We start from the raw sequence: 17,225 nt of genomic DNA, 5'->3' as shown, positions 1-17,225 counted from the left end.
TTTCTGGTTCTTACCCAACCTGCTAGAGCTATATATGTCATGAAACTGAAAAAAAAACTGCTCGTATGTGTTGTCAGTTATTACCATGCTGCATATGGAAAACCTTTTTGTTGTTTTTCTGTAAGTCACCAAACTGTAAACAGCTAGAGTGTTCAGATAGTTTGTGTTACAATGTCTGGAGAAACAACCAACCCAGTGTTCAGATATAGATTTTGTTCAATTGTCCAGAGATTACTAAGCTTGATAGAATGTTGAATGATGAGGTTGCATTCCAGTGACCAGCCTCGCTTGTCTTGTTGTCATTTTTCTTTTAGAATTATAGCAGATGAGACAAGGTCCTAGGTCAGCATTGTGTCAACTGTGTCCAGATATAAGAGTCTGTCTGGTTTCAGACCTTGTAAAGAAAAACCACAATATTAGGAAATCTCACAAACACTTTCCGATACCTTGTAATGACGCAGTACTTTATACAATGACACAAGATCTGTTAAGTTTCATTGTACATTTATTTTTATTTCACTACAGAAAGATGGGGAAAGTTCCTAGAAGTCCTCCAATTATCATCTTTTCCTGTAAGAAATTCTAGACCATGATATGTGAAGATTTGTGTCAGAAAGTGTTGTAAAGTTGCATAAATGATGAGTGTGCTCCCTCTGTTTTGGAGAACAGAAGAATATTGAAAACCTTGACTGTCATTCATCCTTGTGTACCAGTATTCAAAAACGATTTTCCATAGAGTTTTGGGTTTGTGAAATCACAGTGAGAAAATGTTTCAGAAAAAAGTCAAGACAGTACATGTATATATATATATTTTTTTTCTTTTCCTTTTCTTTAAAAAAAACTTTTACATGTACTTGTATCAAGCAGACATGAATAAGAGAAAATGTAAATGAGGGATGGATGGTATAATAGAGAATATATATTTTATAGGGAATGATTGTTAGTAGTGACAATGTCTGCACTTTTACACATGTTTCCCAGTATACAAAGCATACCAAAACATCCAATATGCTGTCATTTGAGCATTATCTTCAACATCTTTTATGGGAAGCTATGTCTCATGTACTTTGTGTCACAATGATTATTAGACTTCATCTGTGACAAAGTATTTCTGGCAGAATCATGTTCCACATTCTAATCTTTAGTAAAGTTTCATCTTTTATGGTCCAATAAGTGTGAAGCATTTTAAAGGAAAACAGTATAGAACGACAGAATATTTACGATCTTATAATTACTCAGTGCTTCACAATAAGCTGATGTTCACTGTGCTCCCTGCTGATATAGGAAACAATGTTGGCTTAGAAAATGTAAGGCAGTCAACTAACACAAGGGAGGTAATCCTACAACAGCTCTTGATAGAAAATGCTATAGAGAACAAAGAAGAGTCTAGTAACAGAGATGTTAAGTAGAGGGTATGTGAGGGCAAAGTTAACAAGATTTTAAAAAGTTAAATGCTTTTGATTGAAAAAGAACTTGCATGAAATGAAAGTTTTAAGTGTTTACATTTTTAAAAAAATTTTATACACTCTTTGACGTATTATAGTATGGCATTGTCTGTCTCTCTGTCTGACTTTATATAAGATCTCCTCTCGCAGATATTAACCATTTTTTTTTTCAAATGCATAAGGTAATCATCATGACATGAAGTTGCGATTTCCTGAACAGCAGTTTGATTTGACTAATCAAAAGAGTTACTGGCTCTTGTTGTTTTTAAATGTTAAATCTTGTCTAGAGATCTCCTTTATCAGTCAGGAGATCTTCTTTCTGATTTCTTTCAAATTTGGTAGGATTAACCTCTATGACATGCAATTGTGTTTTTCTGACTAGCAGTTTGATCCAAATGTATTTGGAAGAGTTACTGCCCCTTGGCCTTTTTTCAGCATTCTAATCTTGCTCAGTAATCACCTCTCGGAGTTTTCAACTGATTTGTTTTAATCTTGATGTACTTTATATTCATTACATAATTTTTTTTTTCATAGATGGCATGATGATTTTGATCAGTTATGAAAGAGTTCATGATCTTTGCTTTTTCCAGTATTTTCAACATTTGAACATCTACTATTTCAGTTTTTAACCAATATCTTTGAATAGAATAGTTCTTATAACACAAACAGTTGAAATTTAGACCAACTGCCTGAAAAGGTTGTTTTCCCAGTAGACTATTTCGGAATTTTCCAAGTCAATGATATGATTTGGTGTGTGGAATGATCTGTAAGTGCAGATTTATTGATTTAGGACTGCGAATGTTTTCTCTCTAATCTAGTGAATTTTTTGCCTTCTTGGGCTTCCATGTCTATCTGATGTTTATTCAGTCAGACCCCAAATCTCATGCCTTTTTCTCCGATACATGATGCATCACAGTTCTTGCATCCCATTTTGTATACACATTCTGTGTCATTTTCTTTGGGCGTTTTATCCTTAGGGTGAACTAGGATATTTTGAAATTGCTTGTGAGGTTTCATGGCTGCTGGAATGCCATGACCACGGTAAATCCTCTTAATGGTCTCTGACAGGCCTTTGATGTAAGGGATGACAATTTGTCCTTTCATTTTGTGCTTTTCTTTGGTGTTTAGTCTCTTAGTCTTTTTGCTTGCATAAAATTCATTGTTAACGTTCTGGATTGCCCAATCAGGGTACCCACATGTTTCCATAGCACTATAGATGTGATTTTGTTCTTGCTTCTTCTCGTGTTCTTCTGTGGCAATCGTTTCACATCTGTTGCGTAAGGTTTATACAACGCCTAACTTCTGGTGTAAGCAGTGGTGCGATTGGAAGTTGAGGTGTGTATGTATTTCTTCCTAATATACCAACACTTTGATAGTACCAACATCTTTTTTTACTATGAAGGTGTCAAGGAATGGCAAAGCACCACAGTATTGATAAGCTCAGTCAAATCTTTTTGTGAACCTTTCTTTGTTATTTCCAATATGTCATTAACATACATAATTGACAGGGAAAGCAACCTTTTCAGGCCGTTGGTTAAGAAAGCCATCTAGACACGCCGCAGCAGGCCAGTACTTAATAGGGATGAGGGGGGCCACTGACTCGCACATCTATGACCAAGTATTAAACAAAGCGTAGCCAAATTAACTACAGTACATTTTTACCATATGGTGTATTTTTTTGTCTATAATCTGTTTACCATCTCGTCTTACCATTTTTTACCTTAGTGTACATAGAATTATAGTACAGACAAAAAACTTTGTTGATTTTATACCATCTTGTACACTATGTACATCTCTGCTAGTACACTCCACACTGGTCATTTGTGTGATGAAGGTGACCATGTAGTCATGAAAATGTCACACTCTAAATCTTCTACTGGTTGTGTTATAAGAACTTTTATTCTACTGACATTACCAATGTGAAAAAAATGTTTAAAAAAAACCAGAAAATCCTTGGAACTTGATACAATATTTCAGACAGTTATTGCCTTTTCTTCTTTTTTTTTTGGCTGCATTTTTGTTTTCCCATATCTCTTTAAATGTTGGGATGATTTAATTTATCATCTAAACATATAGCTCTGTTTTCTCTCTTGGCATTTTGACTCAAAATTACCAATTCTGTATATATTCATTTGAACATAGTAAGTAATGAATTTTTCTTTGGCAAGTACATTGTTTCACCCTGTAGTATTACATTACTGAATATGTGTACTCTTATAATCAGGAATTGAGGTAGCTGTAATGACATTCCTATCAGCATGTTTATGTTTCTGTATCAATATTGTGATATTTATAGAACTTGATGATAGGTGACTACCAATCTATGGACCCAGAACGTACAGCCTTTGTCAGCTGCTTAAATATCCATGTGAGTAAGATCATCGGTATATGACATGATCTGTGATATAATGAGATATTGATTCCCGTCCTTTCACATCGGTTTAATTTCTTTTACTCTTGGATTTACTTGTCTTTCTTGTGTTTACCAAGTTAAATCCTGATCTGCCTTCCAGTTTTACTGATGTGCATGATTCATAACATCTCTTGTCTATAAATTTCTGTTTCAGCACCATTTTCTTTTGGTGCCATTCTGTGTTTAAGGATGTTGTAATTGTACCTTTACCAATTTTTGGTTGGTGGTGAAGTATTATTGATTGTGGTAATATATACCTGATAAGTTATGAATATCCCACTTTAAAAGAGATATGACCTCTAACCTTTCCTTTGGTTCTTCAATTTCTTGATGACATCTTACCTCAAATTTTAAATGGTTATACTTTTTTGTACTGCTCAAGCTGTTTAATTTTCCAGATGTGTTCACTGCCCCATGAACGACATGTGTCTTGTTCTGTGACTGAGGTGTAATTTGAATGCCTTACTTCTCTCTGTCTGGCCTGATTTCTTTATCCACTCATTCGAGAAGTTATACGTTTCTCTCCGAATTGATTTCTGCCTCTCACTTGAGAAGTTGTAACTATCTTTGTGACCTCTTGTGGTGATTACACTTATATCCTATTTACATATCCAAAAAAAACAAGGTTTGCTTATATATATATCTATATACATATATATAGGAATAGTGCTCTCAGCTCTTGTCATATATTGACCATAAACATACTGATTTATTGTGGAGCTGCAGCCGGCTTAAGGCAAGCTCTATACATATACAAATTAGAAGTGTTGCTGATAGAAGGTTCATCCAAAAGTGAAACATGCTGGTGTCAGCCATGGATGATTTCTTGTAAAAAATGATGTGTCATATCTAGAAATTGACACTCTTTCATGAGGATCTTTCTTGCTGTAATCTATTTATTTTCTCATCAGCAGTGAAAGGGTATTGGAAAAGAAAGACAAAACAAATGAAATGCATGTCTCAACCCTTTGCTTTCTTAATCATGATGTTTGATTATTTTTTTCAAGTTCTTGATATTATGATGAGTACAGGAATGTACAGCTACTTACATGGTTCAAGAATGTCTGATAGGCATAGAAATAGGTCATCATGCAATGTAACTGGTATAGGCCACAACTAGTAGAAGTGAAGTTTAGGATGTCATCATTTTGTTTGATCTTGTATAAATGTATGTCAACATCCATTTTATATCTTGTTCAATGGGTATGATATCACAATATATTCATCATTGTACTGTTAACTCTCTGGTGGCACTTATCTTGCAAAGTCAGTTTCACTGGTGGCATTTGTCATGTTATGTTAATTTCAAAGATGGCTATGTTAACTTCACTGGAGGCTTTTGTCTTGCTATGTTAACTTCACTGCTGGCTATCGTCCTGTTATGTTAACTTCACTGGTGACTATCGCCTTGTTATGTAAACTTTACTGGTGGCTATCGCCCTGTTATGTAAACTTTACTGGTGGCAATCGTCCTGTTATGTAAACTTTACTGGTGGCTATCACCCTGTTATGTTAACTTCACTGGTGGCTATCGTCTTGTTATGTAAACTTCACTGCTGGCTATCATCTTGTTATGTAAACTTCACCGCTTGCTATCGTCCTGTTATGTTAACTTAACTGGTGGCAATCGTCCTGTTATGTTAACTTCATTGGTGGCTATCATCTTGTTATGTTAACTTCACTGCTGGCTATCATCTTGTCATGTTAACTTCACTGCTGGCTATTGTCCTGTTATGTTAACTTCACTGGTGGCTATCGTCCTGTTATGTTAACTTCACTGGTGGCTATCATCTTGTCATGTTAACTTCACTGGTGGCAATCATCTTGTTATGTTAACTTCACTGTTGGCTATCGTCCTGTTATGTAAACTTTACTGGTGTCTATTGTCCTGTTATGTAAACTTTACTGGTGGCTATCGTCTTGTTATGTTAACTTCACTGGTGGCTATCATCTTGCTATGGTCACTTCACTGGTGGCACTTGTCTTCCTTATGCCATGCCATAAACTCAGTGTATGATAATGGAAGATGTGACCAATGAAGCGTGGAACTGTGAGGATTAGCCTCATTCTCACGAGAACCAATTCATACCCAGTGTACTAGCACTCACCCACATGCCAAGGAGGTAAAACAAGATTAATGGTCCGATCTGGCTAAGGAACCAGCAAATTGTTTGTGACACGAATGTTCTCTGGGAGTAGACATGTGTGCGAGTTAGTGCTTCAGACTTGCATCAGGAACATGTTTTAGGCTTATAACTCTTAGCATGGTCAGTTAGCCAATTCACTTCTTTAACCAAGCTGATACAAAATGCTGCTGATATTTTATCTGAAGTCATAGACATAGGAAACTGACAATGTAACTTACTAACGGATGAGTAAATTAAGATACAGCTGAATTTCTTCTTCACATCCTTCAGCATCTTAAATATAAAACATTGTAGTGCATCAAGGTAACCATGGTTACAGGTCACCTGGTTCTCCTGACTTTCTGGCATTAATGCAAACATCATGCTTTAATTGGTTATTGAACATGATTTTGTTGTTCTTTGGCTTGATTTATTATGTAATGTACTTGTATTTGTGATGATGCATGTAATAATATGACAGAATGGTTTTAATTGTTCTAAACATTCTTCTGGTAGCGAGTTTAAGGGTTCTGTAGAAATTTCTTGATGATCCCAAAAGTGTGTTCAGATCTGTGTCTGATGTAATGGGTTGATGTGGCTTATCCATATTATGTTAAATACTGTCTCAGTTGTTTAGCTGACAGAGCAATACTTCTCTGGTTAAAGAGCCAGCTGGGTTATGACATATATATCATGGCTTATACCATATCCTGGATAACATCATGTCATGGGTTATCACATTATGAGTTATCAGGTTATCATATCCTAGATTATATCATGTCACGGGGTATCATGGGTTATCACATATCCTAGATTATTTTATGTCACGACAGTAATCAGGTTATCATATCCTAGATTATTTCATGTCACAGGGTATCACATTATGGGTTATCAGGTTATCATATCCTAGATTATTTCATGTCACGGGGTATCACAGTATGGGTAATCAGGTTATCATATCCTAGATTATTTCATGTCACAGGGTATCACATTATGGGTTATCAGGTTATCATATCCTAGATTATTTCATGTCACAGGGTATCACAGTATGAGTTATCAGGTTATCATAACCTAGATTATATCATGTCACAGGGTATCACATTATGGGTTATCAGGTTATCATAACCTAGATTATATCATGTCACGGGGTATCACAGTATGGGTTATCAGGTTATCATATCCTAGATTATTTCATGTCACAGGGTGTCACATTATGGGTTATCAGGTTATCATATCCTAGATTATATCATGTCACAGGGTATCACATTATGGGTTATCAGGTTATCATAACCTAGATTATATCATGTCACCGGGTATCACAGTATGGGTTATCAGGTTATCATATCCTAGATTATTTCATGTCACAGGGTATCACATTATGGGTTATCAGGTTATCATATCCTAGATTATTTCATGTCACAGGGTGTCACATTATGGGTTATCAGGTTATCATATCCTAGATTATATCATGTCACAGGGTATCACATTATGGGTTATCAGGTTATCATATCCTAGATTATTTCATGTCACAGGGTATCACATTATGGGTTATCAGGTTATCATATCCTAGATTATTTCATGTCACAGGGTATCACAGTATGGGTTATCAGGTTATCATAACCTAGATTATATCATGTCACAGGGTATCACATTATGGGTTATCAGGTTATCATAACCTAGATTATATCATGTCACAGGGTATCACATTATGGGTTATCAGGTTATATCATAGATTATGTCACATCATGAATTATATCACATTGTGGGTTATATTATGTCTTGATTTATATCATATAGGTTAGCATCACATCAGAAACTCAGGTTTGATTTGCAGTGGCACTCTCTAGCAAAGTGTTTGTTTTTCTTTCACAAATGCATATATGTAAGTTGAATTTTCGATGTGGCCAGGAGGCATGTCTCTGTTTATAGCGTTAGATAATAGGTCTGTAGAAGTAGATGGGCCTACACAAAATCACATTACCATCACTTACATTGTAATGGGACACTGTAGGTGTCCCCAGAGTGTAGATTATTTAATGTAGGATAATGGTAAATGGATTGGTTTTTTTTTAAGTTTTTTTTTTCATTTTTTTGTGTGCTGTAATCATTCTGATCATCAGACTTGAATTGATGAAATGTTTGGAGAATCTTTGATATTGGTTATTAAACCTTTACTTATAGCTTAGATAAGAGAACACTTCAGATGGTTGAGACAATAAGTGGAAAATGTGGGTGGGATTGTTTAGAGTGTTTAGAAAGTTAAATATCTTTAATTCTTTAAATAAAATGAGTGAAAAACGTTTAGACACTCGGTGGAAAAGCTGAGATAAGTTATAAAGTCAAAACTTTAAGACTGGGTATAGTACAATGTTAATAATTGGTTCAGTATAATGTTAAGACTGAGTACAGTACAATGTTAAGACTAGGTGCAGTACAATGTTAAGACTAGGTGCAGTATAATATTTAGACTGTGTGCAGTACAATGTTAAGACTGGGAACAGTACAATGTTAAGACTGGGTACAGTACAATGTTAAGACTAGGTGCAGTACAATATTAAGACTAGGTGCAGTACAATATTAAGACTGGGTGTAGTACAATGTTAAGACTTGGTGTAGTACAATGTTAAGACTGGGTACAGTACAATGTTAAGACTGTGTGCAGTACAATGTTAAGACTGTCAACACTCCAACCCCATCCCCGCCCTGAAAGGTGAGTGATTTATGCCCCAGGCCTAATGTTTTCAAATTTGGTTGCCATTGGAACAGATAAATCAGTTGGGTATTTTATTTGAAAATCAGAGCATTAGATTAATTTGGAATGTGTTTAGGGTACTGTTAAAGTGTCAAGTCCGTGTATCTTCATTTACAAACCATACGTACATATTGTACTCATGTCACAGCCCTCCATCTTGTATCAAAGAGGAACAATGATCATTATTATTAACCTCTGTAGAACAGTACTTACAGATAAAGCCATACAGTGCATGCTGAAAGATACACTCTAACACCATTACTACATTACCAAAACATTATTGATAAAAGGTAACATCTTTTGATGCACTTTAGAATTACTTGGGTATGCCTGCAGCATAACAATTAGTTAGTAATATATAAGATACTCACTTACAGTACTTGGTTCTGCATGTTTAGATATAAAAGAATTAAACATTGGAATATATTCTGGTATTGTTACCAGGACATGCTTGTATTTTGGAATGCTATTAGAAAATACTTATATTGCTAAAATAATCTTGCATTACAAAGGACAGATTAGGACAACATCTTCCAGGCATATACATGAACTTTTTTAAAAGAGAAATAATGGCTGTGTAACAGAGGGCATTACTCATTTCAATATCTCTGCTAGGATTCAAACCGGGGACCTATGGCTTACTAGTCTGATGTTTAACCAATCCTGCTAGAGAGGAGTTGTCTCTAGCTGAGGAGTATATTGCAGCTAGTATTTCCCAAGGGTTATGTACCCTTCCAGGAAATTACTTGTCCTCAAGTTCTGTGGGGTTTTAGTTGTGCTCTAATTATAAAAGTATTGCTAAGTATATAATTATCCAGGCAGTATCATTTTGGCAGGTATTTTATCAAGTTTTCATAAGAAAACACTTCAACATCATTAATAGATTAAATGCATATGTTATAGAATCACCAAAGTTACATTTACAGATACAGACTAATGCCATTTACCACTTTCTAACCAATTTTTCTTTTTTTACAGATAAGGCAGCTAACTGTGATCACAAGTTCTCCTTTAAAATGCAACAAAAGGGTACCTTCATGTCACCAGGCTTCCCAAACAAGTACCCTCAGGAAGTGGAGTGTAGTTATTTCTTCCATGCCTCTCCAGATGGTCGTATCAAAATCAGTTTTGACTACTTCAACCTGGAGGTGCGTTCAGATAAGGGGTATGTACAATTATAAACAAACAAATTATCTCTAGTTCAGGTTTGCACCTAAAGTAAGTCTATGGGTCAGGTATATACCAAAATAGAATCTCTGATCCAGGTACAATATACCAAAATAGAGTCTCTGATCCAGGTACAATATACCAAAATAGAGTCTCTGATCCAGGTACAATATACCAAAATAGAGTCTCTGATCCAGGTACAATATACCAAAATAGAGTCTCTGATCCAGGTACAATATACCAAAATAGAGTCTCTGATCCAGGTACAATATACCAAAATAGAGTCTCTGATCCAGGTACAATATACCAAAATAGAGTCTCTGATCCAGGTACAATATACCAAAATAGAGTCTCTGATCCAGGTACAATATACCAAAATAGAGTCTCTGATCTTATACCAAAATAGAGTCTCTGATCCAGGTACAATATACCAAAATAGAGTCTCTGATCCAGGTACAATATACCAAAATAGAACTCTGATCCAGGTACAATATACCAAAATAGAATCTCTGATCCAGGTACAATATACCAAAATAGAATCTCTGATCCAGGTACAATATACCAAAATAGAATCTCTGATCCAGGTACAATATACCAAAATAGAATCTCTGATCCAGGTACAATATACCAAAATAGAGTCTCTGATCCAGGTACAATATACCAAAATAGAGTCTCTGATCCAGGTACAATATACCAAAATAGAGTCTCTGATCCAGGTACAATATACCAAAATAGAGTCTCTGATCCAGGTACAATATACCAAAATAGAGTCTCTGATCCAGGTACAATATACCAAAATAGAGTCTCTGATCCAGGTACAATATACCAAAATAGAGTCTCTGATCCAGGTACAATATACCAAAATAGAGTCTCTGATCCAGGTACAATATACCAAAATAGAGTCTCTGATCCAGGTACAATATACCAAAATAGAGTCTCTGATCCAGGTACAATATACCAAAATAGAGTCTCTGATCCAGGTACAATATACCAAAATAGAGTCTCTGATCCAGGTACAATATACCAAAATAGAGTCTCTGATCCAGGTACAATATACCAAAATAGAGTCTCTGATCCAGGTACAATATACCAAAATAGAATCTCTGATCCAGGTACAATATACCAAAATAGAATCTCTGATCCAGGTACAATATACCAAAATAGAATCTCTGATCCAGGTACAATATACCAAAATAGAGTCTCTGATCCAGGTACAATATACCAAAATAGAGTCTCTGATCCAGGTACAATATACCAAAATAGAGTCTCTGATCCAGGTACAATATACCAAAATAGAGTCTCTGATCCAGGTACAATATACCAAAATAGAGTCTCTGATCCAGGTACAATATACCAAAATAGAATCTCTGATCCAGGTACAATATACCAAAATAGAATCTCTGATCCAGGTACAATATACCAAAATAGAATCTCTGATCCAGGTACAATATACCAAAATAGAATCTCTGATCCAGGTACAATATACCAAAATAGAATCTCTGATCCAGGTACAATATACCAAAATAGAATCTCTGATCCAGGTACAATATACCAAAATAGAATCTCTGATCCAGGTACAATATACCAAAATAGAATCTCTGATCCAGGTACAATATACCAAAATAGAATCTCTGATCCAGGTACAATATACCAAAATAGAATCTCTGATCCAGGTACAATATACCAAAATAGAATCTCTGATCCAGGTACAATATACCAAAATAGAATCTCTGATCCAGGTACGTACATCCAGTGTGTGTATGGTTTAATCATGTTCCTACTTCCATTAAATCTCTGGTTCAGGTACATATCTCCAGTAAATCTCTGGTTCAGGTACTCATCTCCAGTAAATCTCTGATTCAGGTACATATCTCCAGTAAATCTCTGGTTCAGGTACTCATCTCCAGTAAATCTCTGGTTCAGGTGCACATCTCCAGTAAATCTCTGGTTCAGGTACATATCTCCAGTAAATCTCTGGTTCAGGTACATATCTCCAGTAAATCTCTGGTTCAGGTACATGTCTCCAGTAAATCTCTGGTTCAGGAACATATCTCCAGTATGTCTCTGGTTCAGGTACATATCTCCAGTAAACATCTGGTTCAGGTACATATCTCCAGTAAACATCTGGTTCAGGTTCTCATTTCCATTAAATCTCTGGTTCAGGTACACATCTCCAGTAAATCTCTGGTTCAGGTACTCATCTCCAGTAAATCTCTGATTCAGGTACATATCTCCAGTAAATCTCTGGTTCAGGTACTCATCTCCAGTAAATCTCTGGTTCAGGTGCACATCTCCAGTAAATCTCTGGTTCAGGTACATATCTCCAGTAAATCTCTGGTTCAGGTACATATCTCCAGTAAATCTCTGGTTCAGGTACATGTCTCCAGTAAATCTCTGGTTCAGGAACATATCTCCAGTATGTCTCTGGTTCAGGTACATATCTCCAGTAAATCTCTGGTTCAGGAACATATCTCCAGTAAATCTCTGGTTCAGGTACATGTCTCCAGTAAATCTCTGGTTCAGGAACATACAGTCTAACCTGTATTTAATGGCCACTGTTGTGAAATTATGAAAGTGGCCTTTATAGAGAGGTGGCCTCTCAATTGAGGTTCCTTTTTTTCGAACCCAAGTTGCGGCAATTTGCACGTTGATATTTGAATACAGTTTAATAATAAGATATAAAACATCATCTGTTATTATTTATTATCTTGTTAGCAAGTAATTTGAAGAAAGACCAATCTTTATTTTATGACACAACTATAAATACAAAAGAACAAAATTGAAAGAAAGGCATGTACAAGTTTTAATGAAGCTATTGAAAAAAAGAGCGGATGTGCGATTGTTTCAAACGGCTGTCAATACATTCATTTGCTATCAGATCGTCAATCTCCATAAGACAAGACAGAATATCACATTTGCCCCCTGTATTGCAAACTTTTTCATTTTTGCCAAAGAATCAATAAAATCGTTCATTAACATAACTGGTTCGACTTCACTCTTGTCACATTCACTTTCGAGTGACCGCCTCCTGGAACCACTTCCAGGTTAAATCATTTATATCTTCATTTCCTGATTGATGTCTTTTTCTTTTCCTTTCACCGGACACATTATTTTCTATGTCCTCTAAAATTTCCGCTTTTCTTTGTAATATTTGGAGAACTTGCATCCTGCCAACACCGAGGTCTTTAGCAACGACCTGTGCACTTTTTTCAGTCTCAAGCATCGAAAGTGCATTGTAGCGCTCTTCAAGAGTTAAAGTTTTTTGTTTGCTGCTCATATTTCGAAGTGATTTGCCACAATAGTGATAATATACCTGTATTGTGTATACCAGTGACATAAATTAAATCAAACTCAATATAAGATGTATGGTGAATTTTGTTTACGTGCCATCAGCTGTTTTCTTTGTAGGAATGTTCACGTGGCGAGAAAACTTGTCAAATGACTTGTGGTCAAAACAGCCATTTATACAAAGTTCAATTGCAAGTTTGGGGAAGAAAAGGGTGGCCGCTGGCCATGTTAGACAGGTGGCCATTAGATTAGGTATCATTAATGAGCAAAAAGGATTGGGAGGGTCTGAAAACGGCCATTATAAGCAGGTGCCCGTCTAACTAAGGTGGCCATTATGACAGGTTAGACTGTATCTCCAGTAAATCTCTGGTTCAGGTGCACATCTCCAGTGAATCTCTGGTTCAGGTACATATCTCCAGTAAATCTCTGGTTCAGGTACATATCACCAGTAAATCTCTGGTTCAGGTGCACATCTCAAGTAAATCTCTGGTTCAGGTATATATCTCCAGTAAATTTCTGGTTCAGGTACATATCTCCAGTAAATCTCTGGTTCAGGTACATATCACCAGTAAATCTCTGGTTCAGGTGCACATCTCAAGTAAATCTCTGGTTCAGGTATATATCTCCAGTAAATTTCTGGTTCAGGTACATATCTCCAGTAAATCTCTGGTTCAGGTACATATCTCCAGTAAATCTCTGGTTCAGGTGCACATCTCAAGTAAATCTCTGGTTCAGGTATACATCTCCAGTAAATCTGTGGTTCAGGTATATATCTCCAGTAAATTTCTGGTTCAGGTACATATCTCCAGTAAATCTCTGGTTCAAGTACATATCACCAGTAAATCTCTGGTTCAGGTATACATCTCCAGTAAATCTGTGGTTCAGGTACATATCTCCAGTAAATCTCTGGTTCAGGTACATATCTCCAGTAAATCTCTGGTTCAGGTACATATCTCCAGTAAATCTCTGGTTCAGGTACATATCTCCAGTAAATCTCTGGTTCAGGTGCACATCTCCAGTAAATCTCTGGTTCAGGTACATATCTCCAGTAAATTTCTGGTTCAGGTACACATCTCCAGTAAATCTCTGGTTCAGGTACATATCTCCAGTAAATCTCTGGTTCAGGTACTCATCTCCAGTAAATCTCTGGTTCAGGTACACATCTCCAGTAAATCTCTGGTTCAGGTACATTTCTCCAGTAATTCTCTGGTTCAGGTACACATCCCAGTAAACATCTGGTTCAGGTACACATCTCCAGTAAATCTCTGGTTCAGGTACACATCCCAGTAAACATCTGGTTCAGGTACATATCTCCAGTAAATTTCTGGTTCAGGTACATATCTCCAGTAAATTTCTGGTTCAGGTATACATCTCCAGTAAATCTCTGGTTCAGGTACACATCCCAGTAAATCTCTGGTTCAGGTACATATCTCCAGTAAATCTTCTGGTTCAGGTACATATCTCCAGTAAATTTCTGGTTCAGGTATACATCTCCAGTAAGTCTCTGGTTCAGATAAGAACCTCCAGAATTTCAATGGTTGAGGTACATTTCTCCAGTACCTTTCTGGTTCAAGTACATACCTCAGTGCATCTATAGTTCAGACACATACCTCCAGAATTTATAAGGATCAGGTTAGAACCTCCATTGTGTCTATGGTTCAGGCATATATACTTTCAGTATATCTATATAGTTCAAGAGGCGACTGATTTTGGGATTTAAAGAAATCATGAAATGAACACCAATTTGATACATAAAGCTTATTTTAAAATATAGACATTTTAATGTGTTATAGATAGCCTTTCATTATTTTTCCGAACTCTCTTTAGCTTTGCTGGTTGCATGCATCACTTTCACCATGGTATATTTGTATATGACTGATACAGTAAAGTTATACCCGAGTTTTAATTTTGTCTGAAATACTTACCTGCTGTACACATGTTTGGTACTTTTGGGAGTTGTGTAGATTTACTGTGTACTTAAACTCTTACATAAAAATTGTGCTTACCTTGTATTTTATGCTGGAGCTTGGGGATATGGTATCACATTGAAAATTTAGACATTAAAATTTTTTATGTTTTTATCAACACTGAAAATTCTAACATCAAAGATTTTCTTATAAATCTGTCTATAAATGACATTTAAATGAGCAGAGCGAAGTGACAGTTATAGACAAAGTGTTGTCAACTTCTCAAAGTGAATTACGTTCTGGTTTGGCTACCTAATACAAAGGTGATTTTAGGGGCCAAAACAAGGGTCATTTATATTATTAATTACATGTAAATGCCTTGATATTTAATTTGTTACATATTTATTCTCCCTGTTCTACATGATTCTTGAAGCTGCAACAGGCAGCTTTGGCTGGCCTACTGTCACACTGGCTGGTTCATTATTCCAGGAAGTTCACACACATTATCAATATCTAGCCCTCCTTAAATTTCTGTTACATATACATTCCTTTATTGCAATAACTTAAGTGCTATACATCTATTTTCCCTAGAAGAGAGAGAGAAAAAAAAATAGACACCAAAAAATGCCACTTTGTTCTGCCATGCCTGGTTTTAATCTCATTTTCAGATAACCTTTAAAAAAATGTTGCCGAATTTCTCCAAAATTTTAATTTCCAAAATATTTTTACATGAAAGGGAATATATCTTCAGATTTCAGAAAGCTGGGAAAGCAATACCCAATCCCAAATATCACTTACATTCATATCTTGAGCCAAACAAAATATGTAAATCAGATATATTATAGAATGTGATAATTTCTCTCTCTTCTCAACATTTAACTGATTAAAATCAACTTATTATTACTGTAGGAAAACAAACAGCCAAGAAAAGGCACAAAATATAATTGAACAAACAAGAATAACCGTACAAAAATGGGCAGATGACAAAACAGCACTAACTCAACAAAAAATAGGTAAAGAATCAGTACAAGTAGCTGAAAAACCAAGTTTTAAATCATCTGTACACCGTCAGTAGTCGGTGATCGTCATCAAAGAAAAAAGAAGGAAAATCCTGGTATTGTTAAGGGTCATGTGATGGTTTGGAGGGCAGAATATTTTCATATTTTGTTCTTTGGGCTGCAGAAACGGTAATAAAACTGATGGCTATGATTTCTTAAAAAGACATCTTTTATTTGGGCTTTCTATGGATGTCAAAATTACATAATAATCAACAGAAATTATGGCCCCACCCAATATCTTCCCTGCTCAGACAGGCTATAGAGTCAACTGGTAAAACATGGTGAACACCATCTACACCACTGAAGGATAAGGCACCATAAGGCTCAGGAGCCAGTTTCTAAAATTACTTTATATTTCAAACAACCTGGTAGACTGCTTCATCCCAGGAGGGGATGCATGTTGCTCCCTCCCATTACCAGAACAGTGACGTTTGTCGAGGTGACAATGCCTACAAAAAGAACAATTCATAGAGATAGAAAATCTGTAACCACCCAACCATCCGTTATAAAGGGGACCTTTATAAACAGGTAATTGTTATATAAACGTGACAGGTTTAGGGCAGGTTCGGCTGATTAATGCAAATTAGACTGACTCTTTGGTAATGTCAGCACAATTATCCTTTACTTTTTTTTTAACATGGGATAAAGCTGGAACATATTCTCCTTTTCCCTATATTTGTCTTGTGAAATTGATCAATTATAAAACAATTTAGACACCCTCATGTGTAGGTGTATGTCAGGACATGGAATGTCAGTGTACAGTGATTAATGTTCAAATCTGAGTCCTGTTCAGGGCATGTAATGGTAATTTTACCTCTATCTGCAGGAGGTTTTCGCAGACGTTTAATTTCTGACATTCTGCGACAGCTGATTTTTGGAACACTGTATCTAAACTTTTAAGAGCACATTGCTTTTCAGCATATCGTTTTTGTTTAACCTTAGTAGCAATTAATTGGTACTCCTCAAAGGAGATGTTAGACATATTTCAGGATCTATGATTTAAGTAAGAACCAGATGTTTGACTTTCTGTGATGAAGGAACCAGAAGTTTGACACATTATGATGGAGGA

General features: G+C 35.9%; 1 protein-coding gene across 1 annotated transcript in view; it reads left to right on the top strand.

Moving 5' to 3' along the window:
* LOC132557497 (tolloid-like protein 2) overlaps positions 1 to 17,225 on the top strand; it is a gene marked incomplete at its 5' end in the record, with an annotated part of 88,971 nt that overhangs the window by 36,145 nt on the left and 35,601 nt on the right. Inside the window, one exon of the mRNA XM_060221987.1 lies at positions 9,715 to 9,901. Within this exon, the coding sequence (XP_060077970.1) occupies positions 9,715 to 9,901 (187 nt within the window). The remainder of the gene's footprint in view (positions 1 to 9,714; positions 9,902 to 17,225) is intronic.

This window comes from Ylistrum balloti, unplaced genomic scaffold, assembly GCF_031769215.1.
Source record: "Ylistrum balloti isolate Yb309-2 unplaced genomic scaffold, AGI_CSIRO_Ybal_v1 Utg370680, whole genome shotgun sequence".
NCBI classification, from domain to species: domain Eukaryota; kingdom Metazoa; phylum Mollusca; class Bivalvia; order Pectinida; family Pectinidae; genus Ylistrum; species Ylistrum balloti.
The sequence above is the reverse complement of the archived record's forward strand: the minus strand, read 5'-3'. Positions and strand labels throughout refer to the sequence as shown.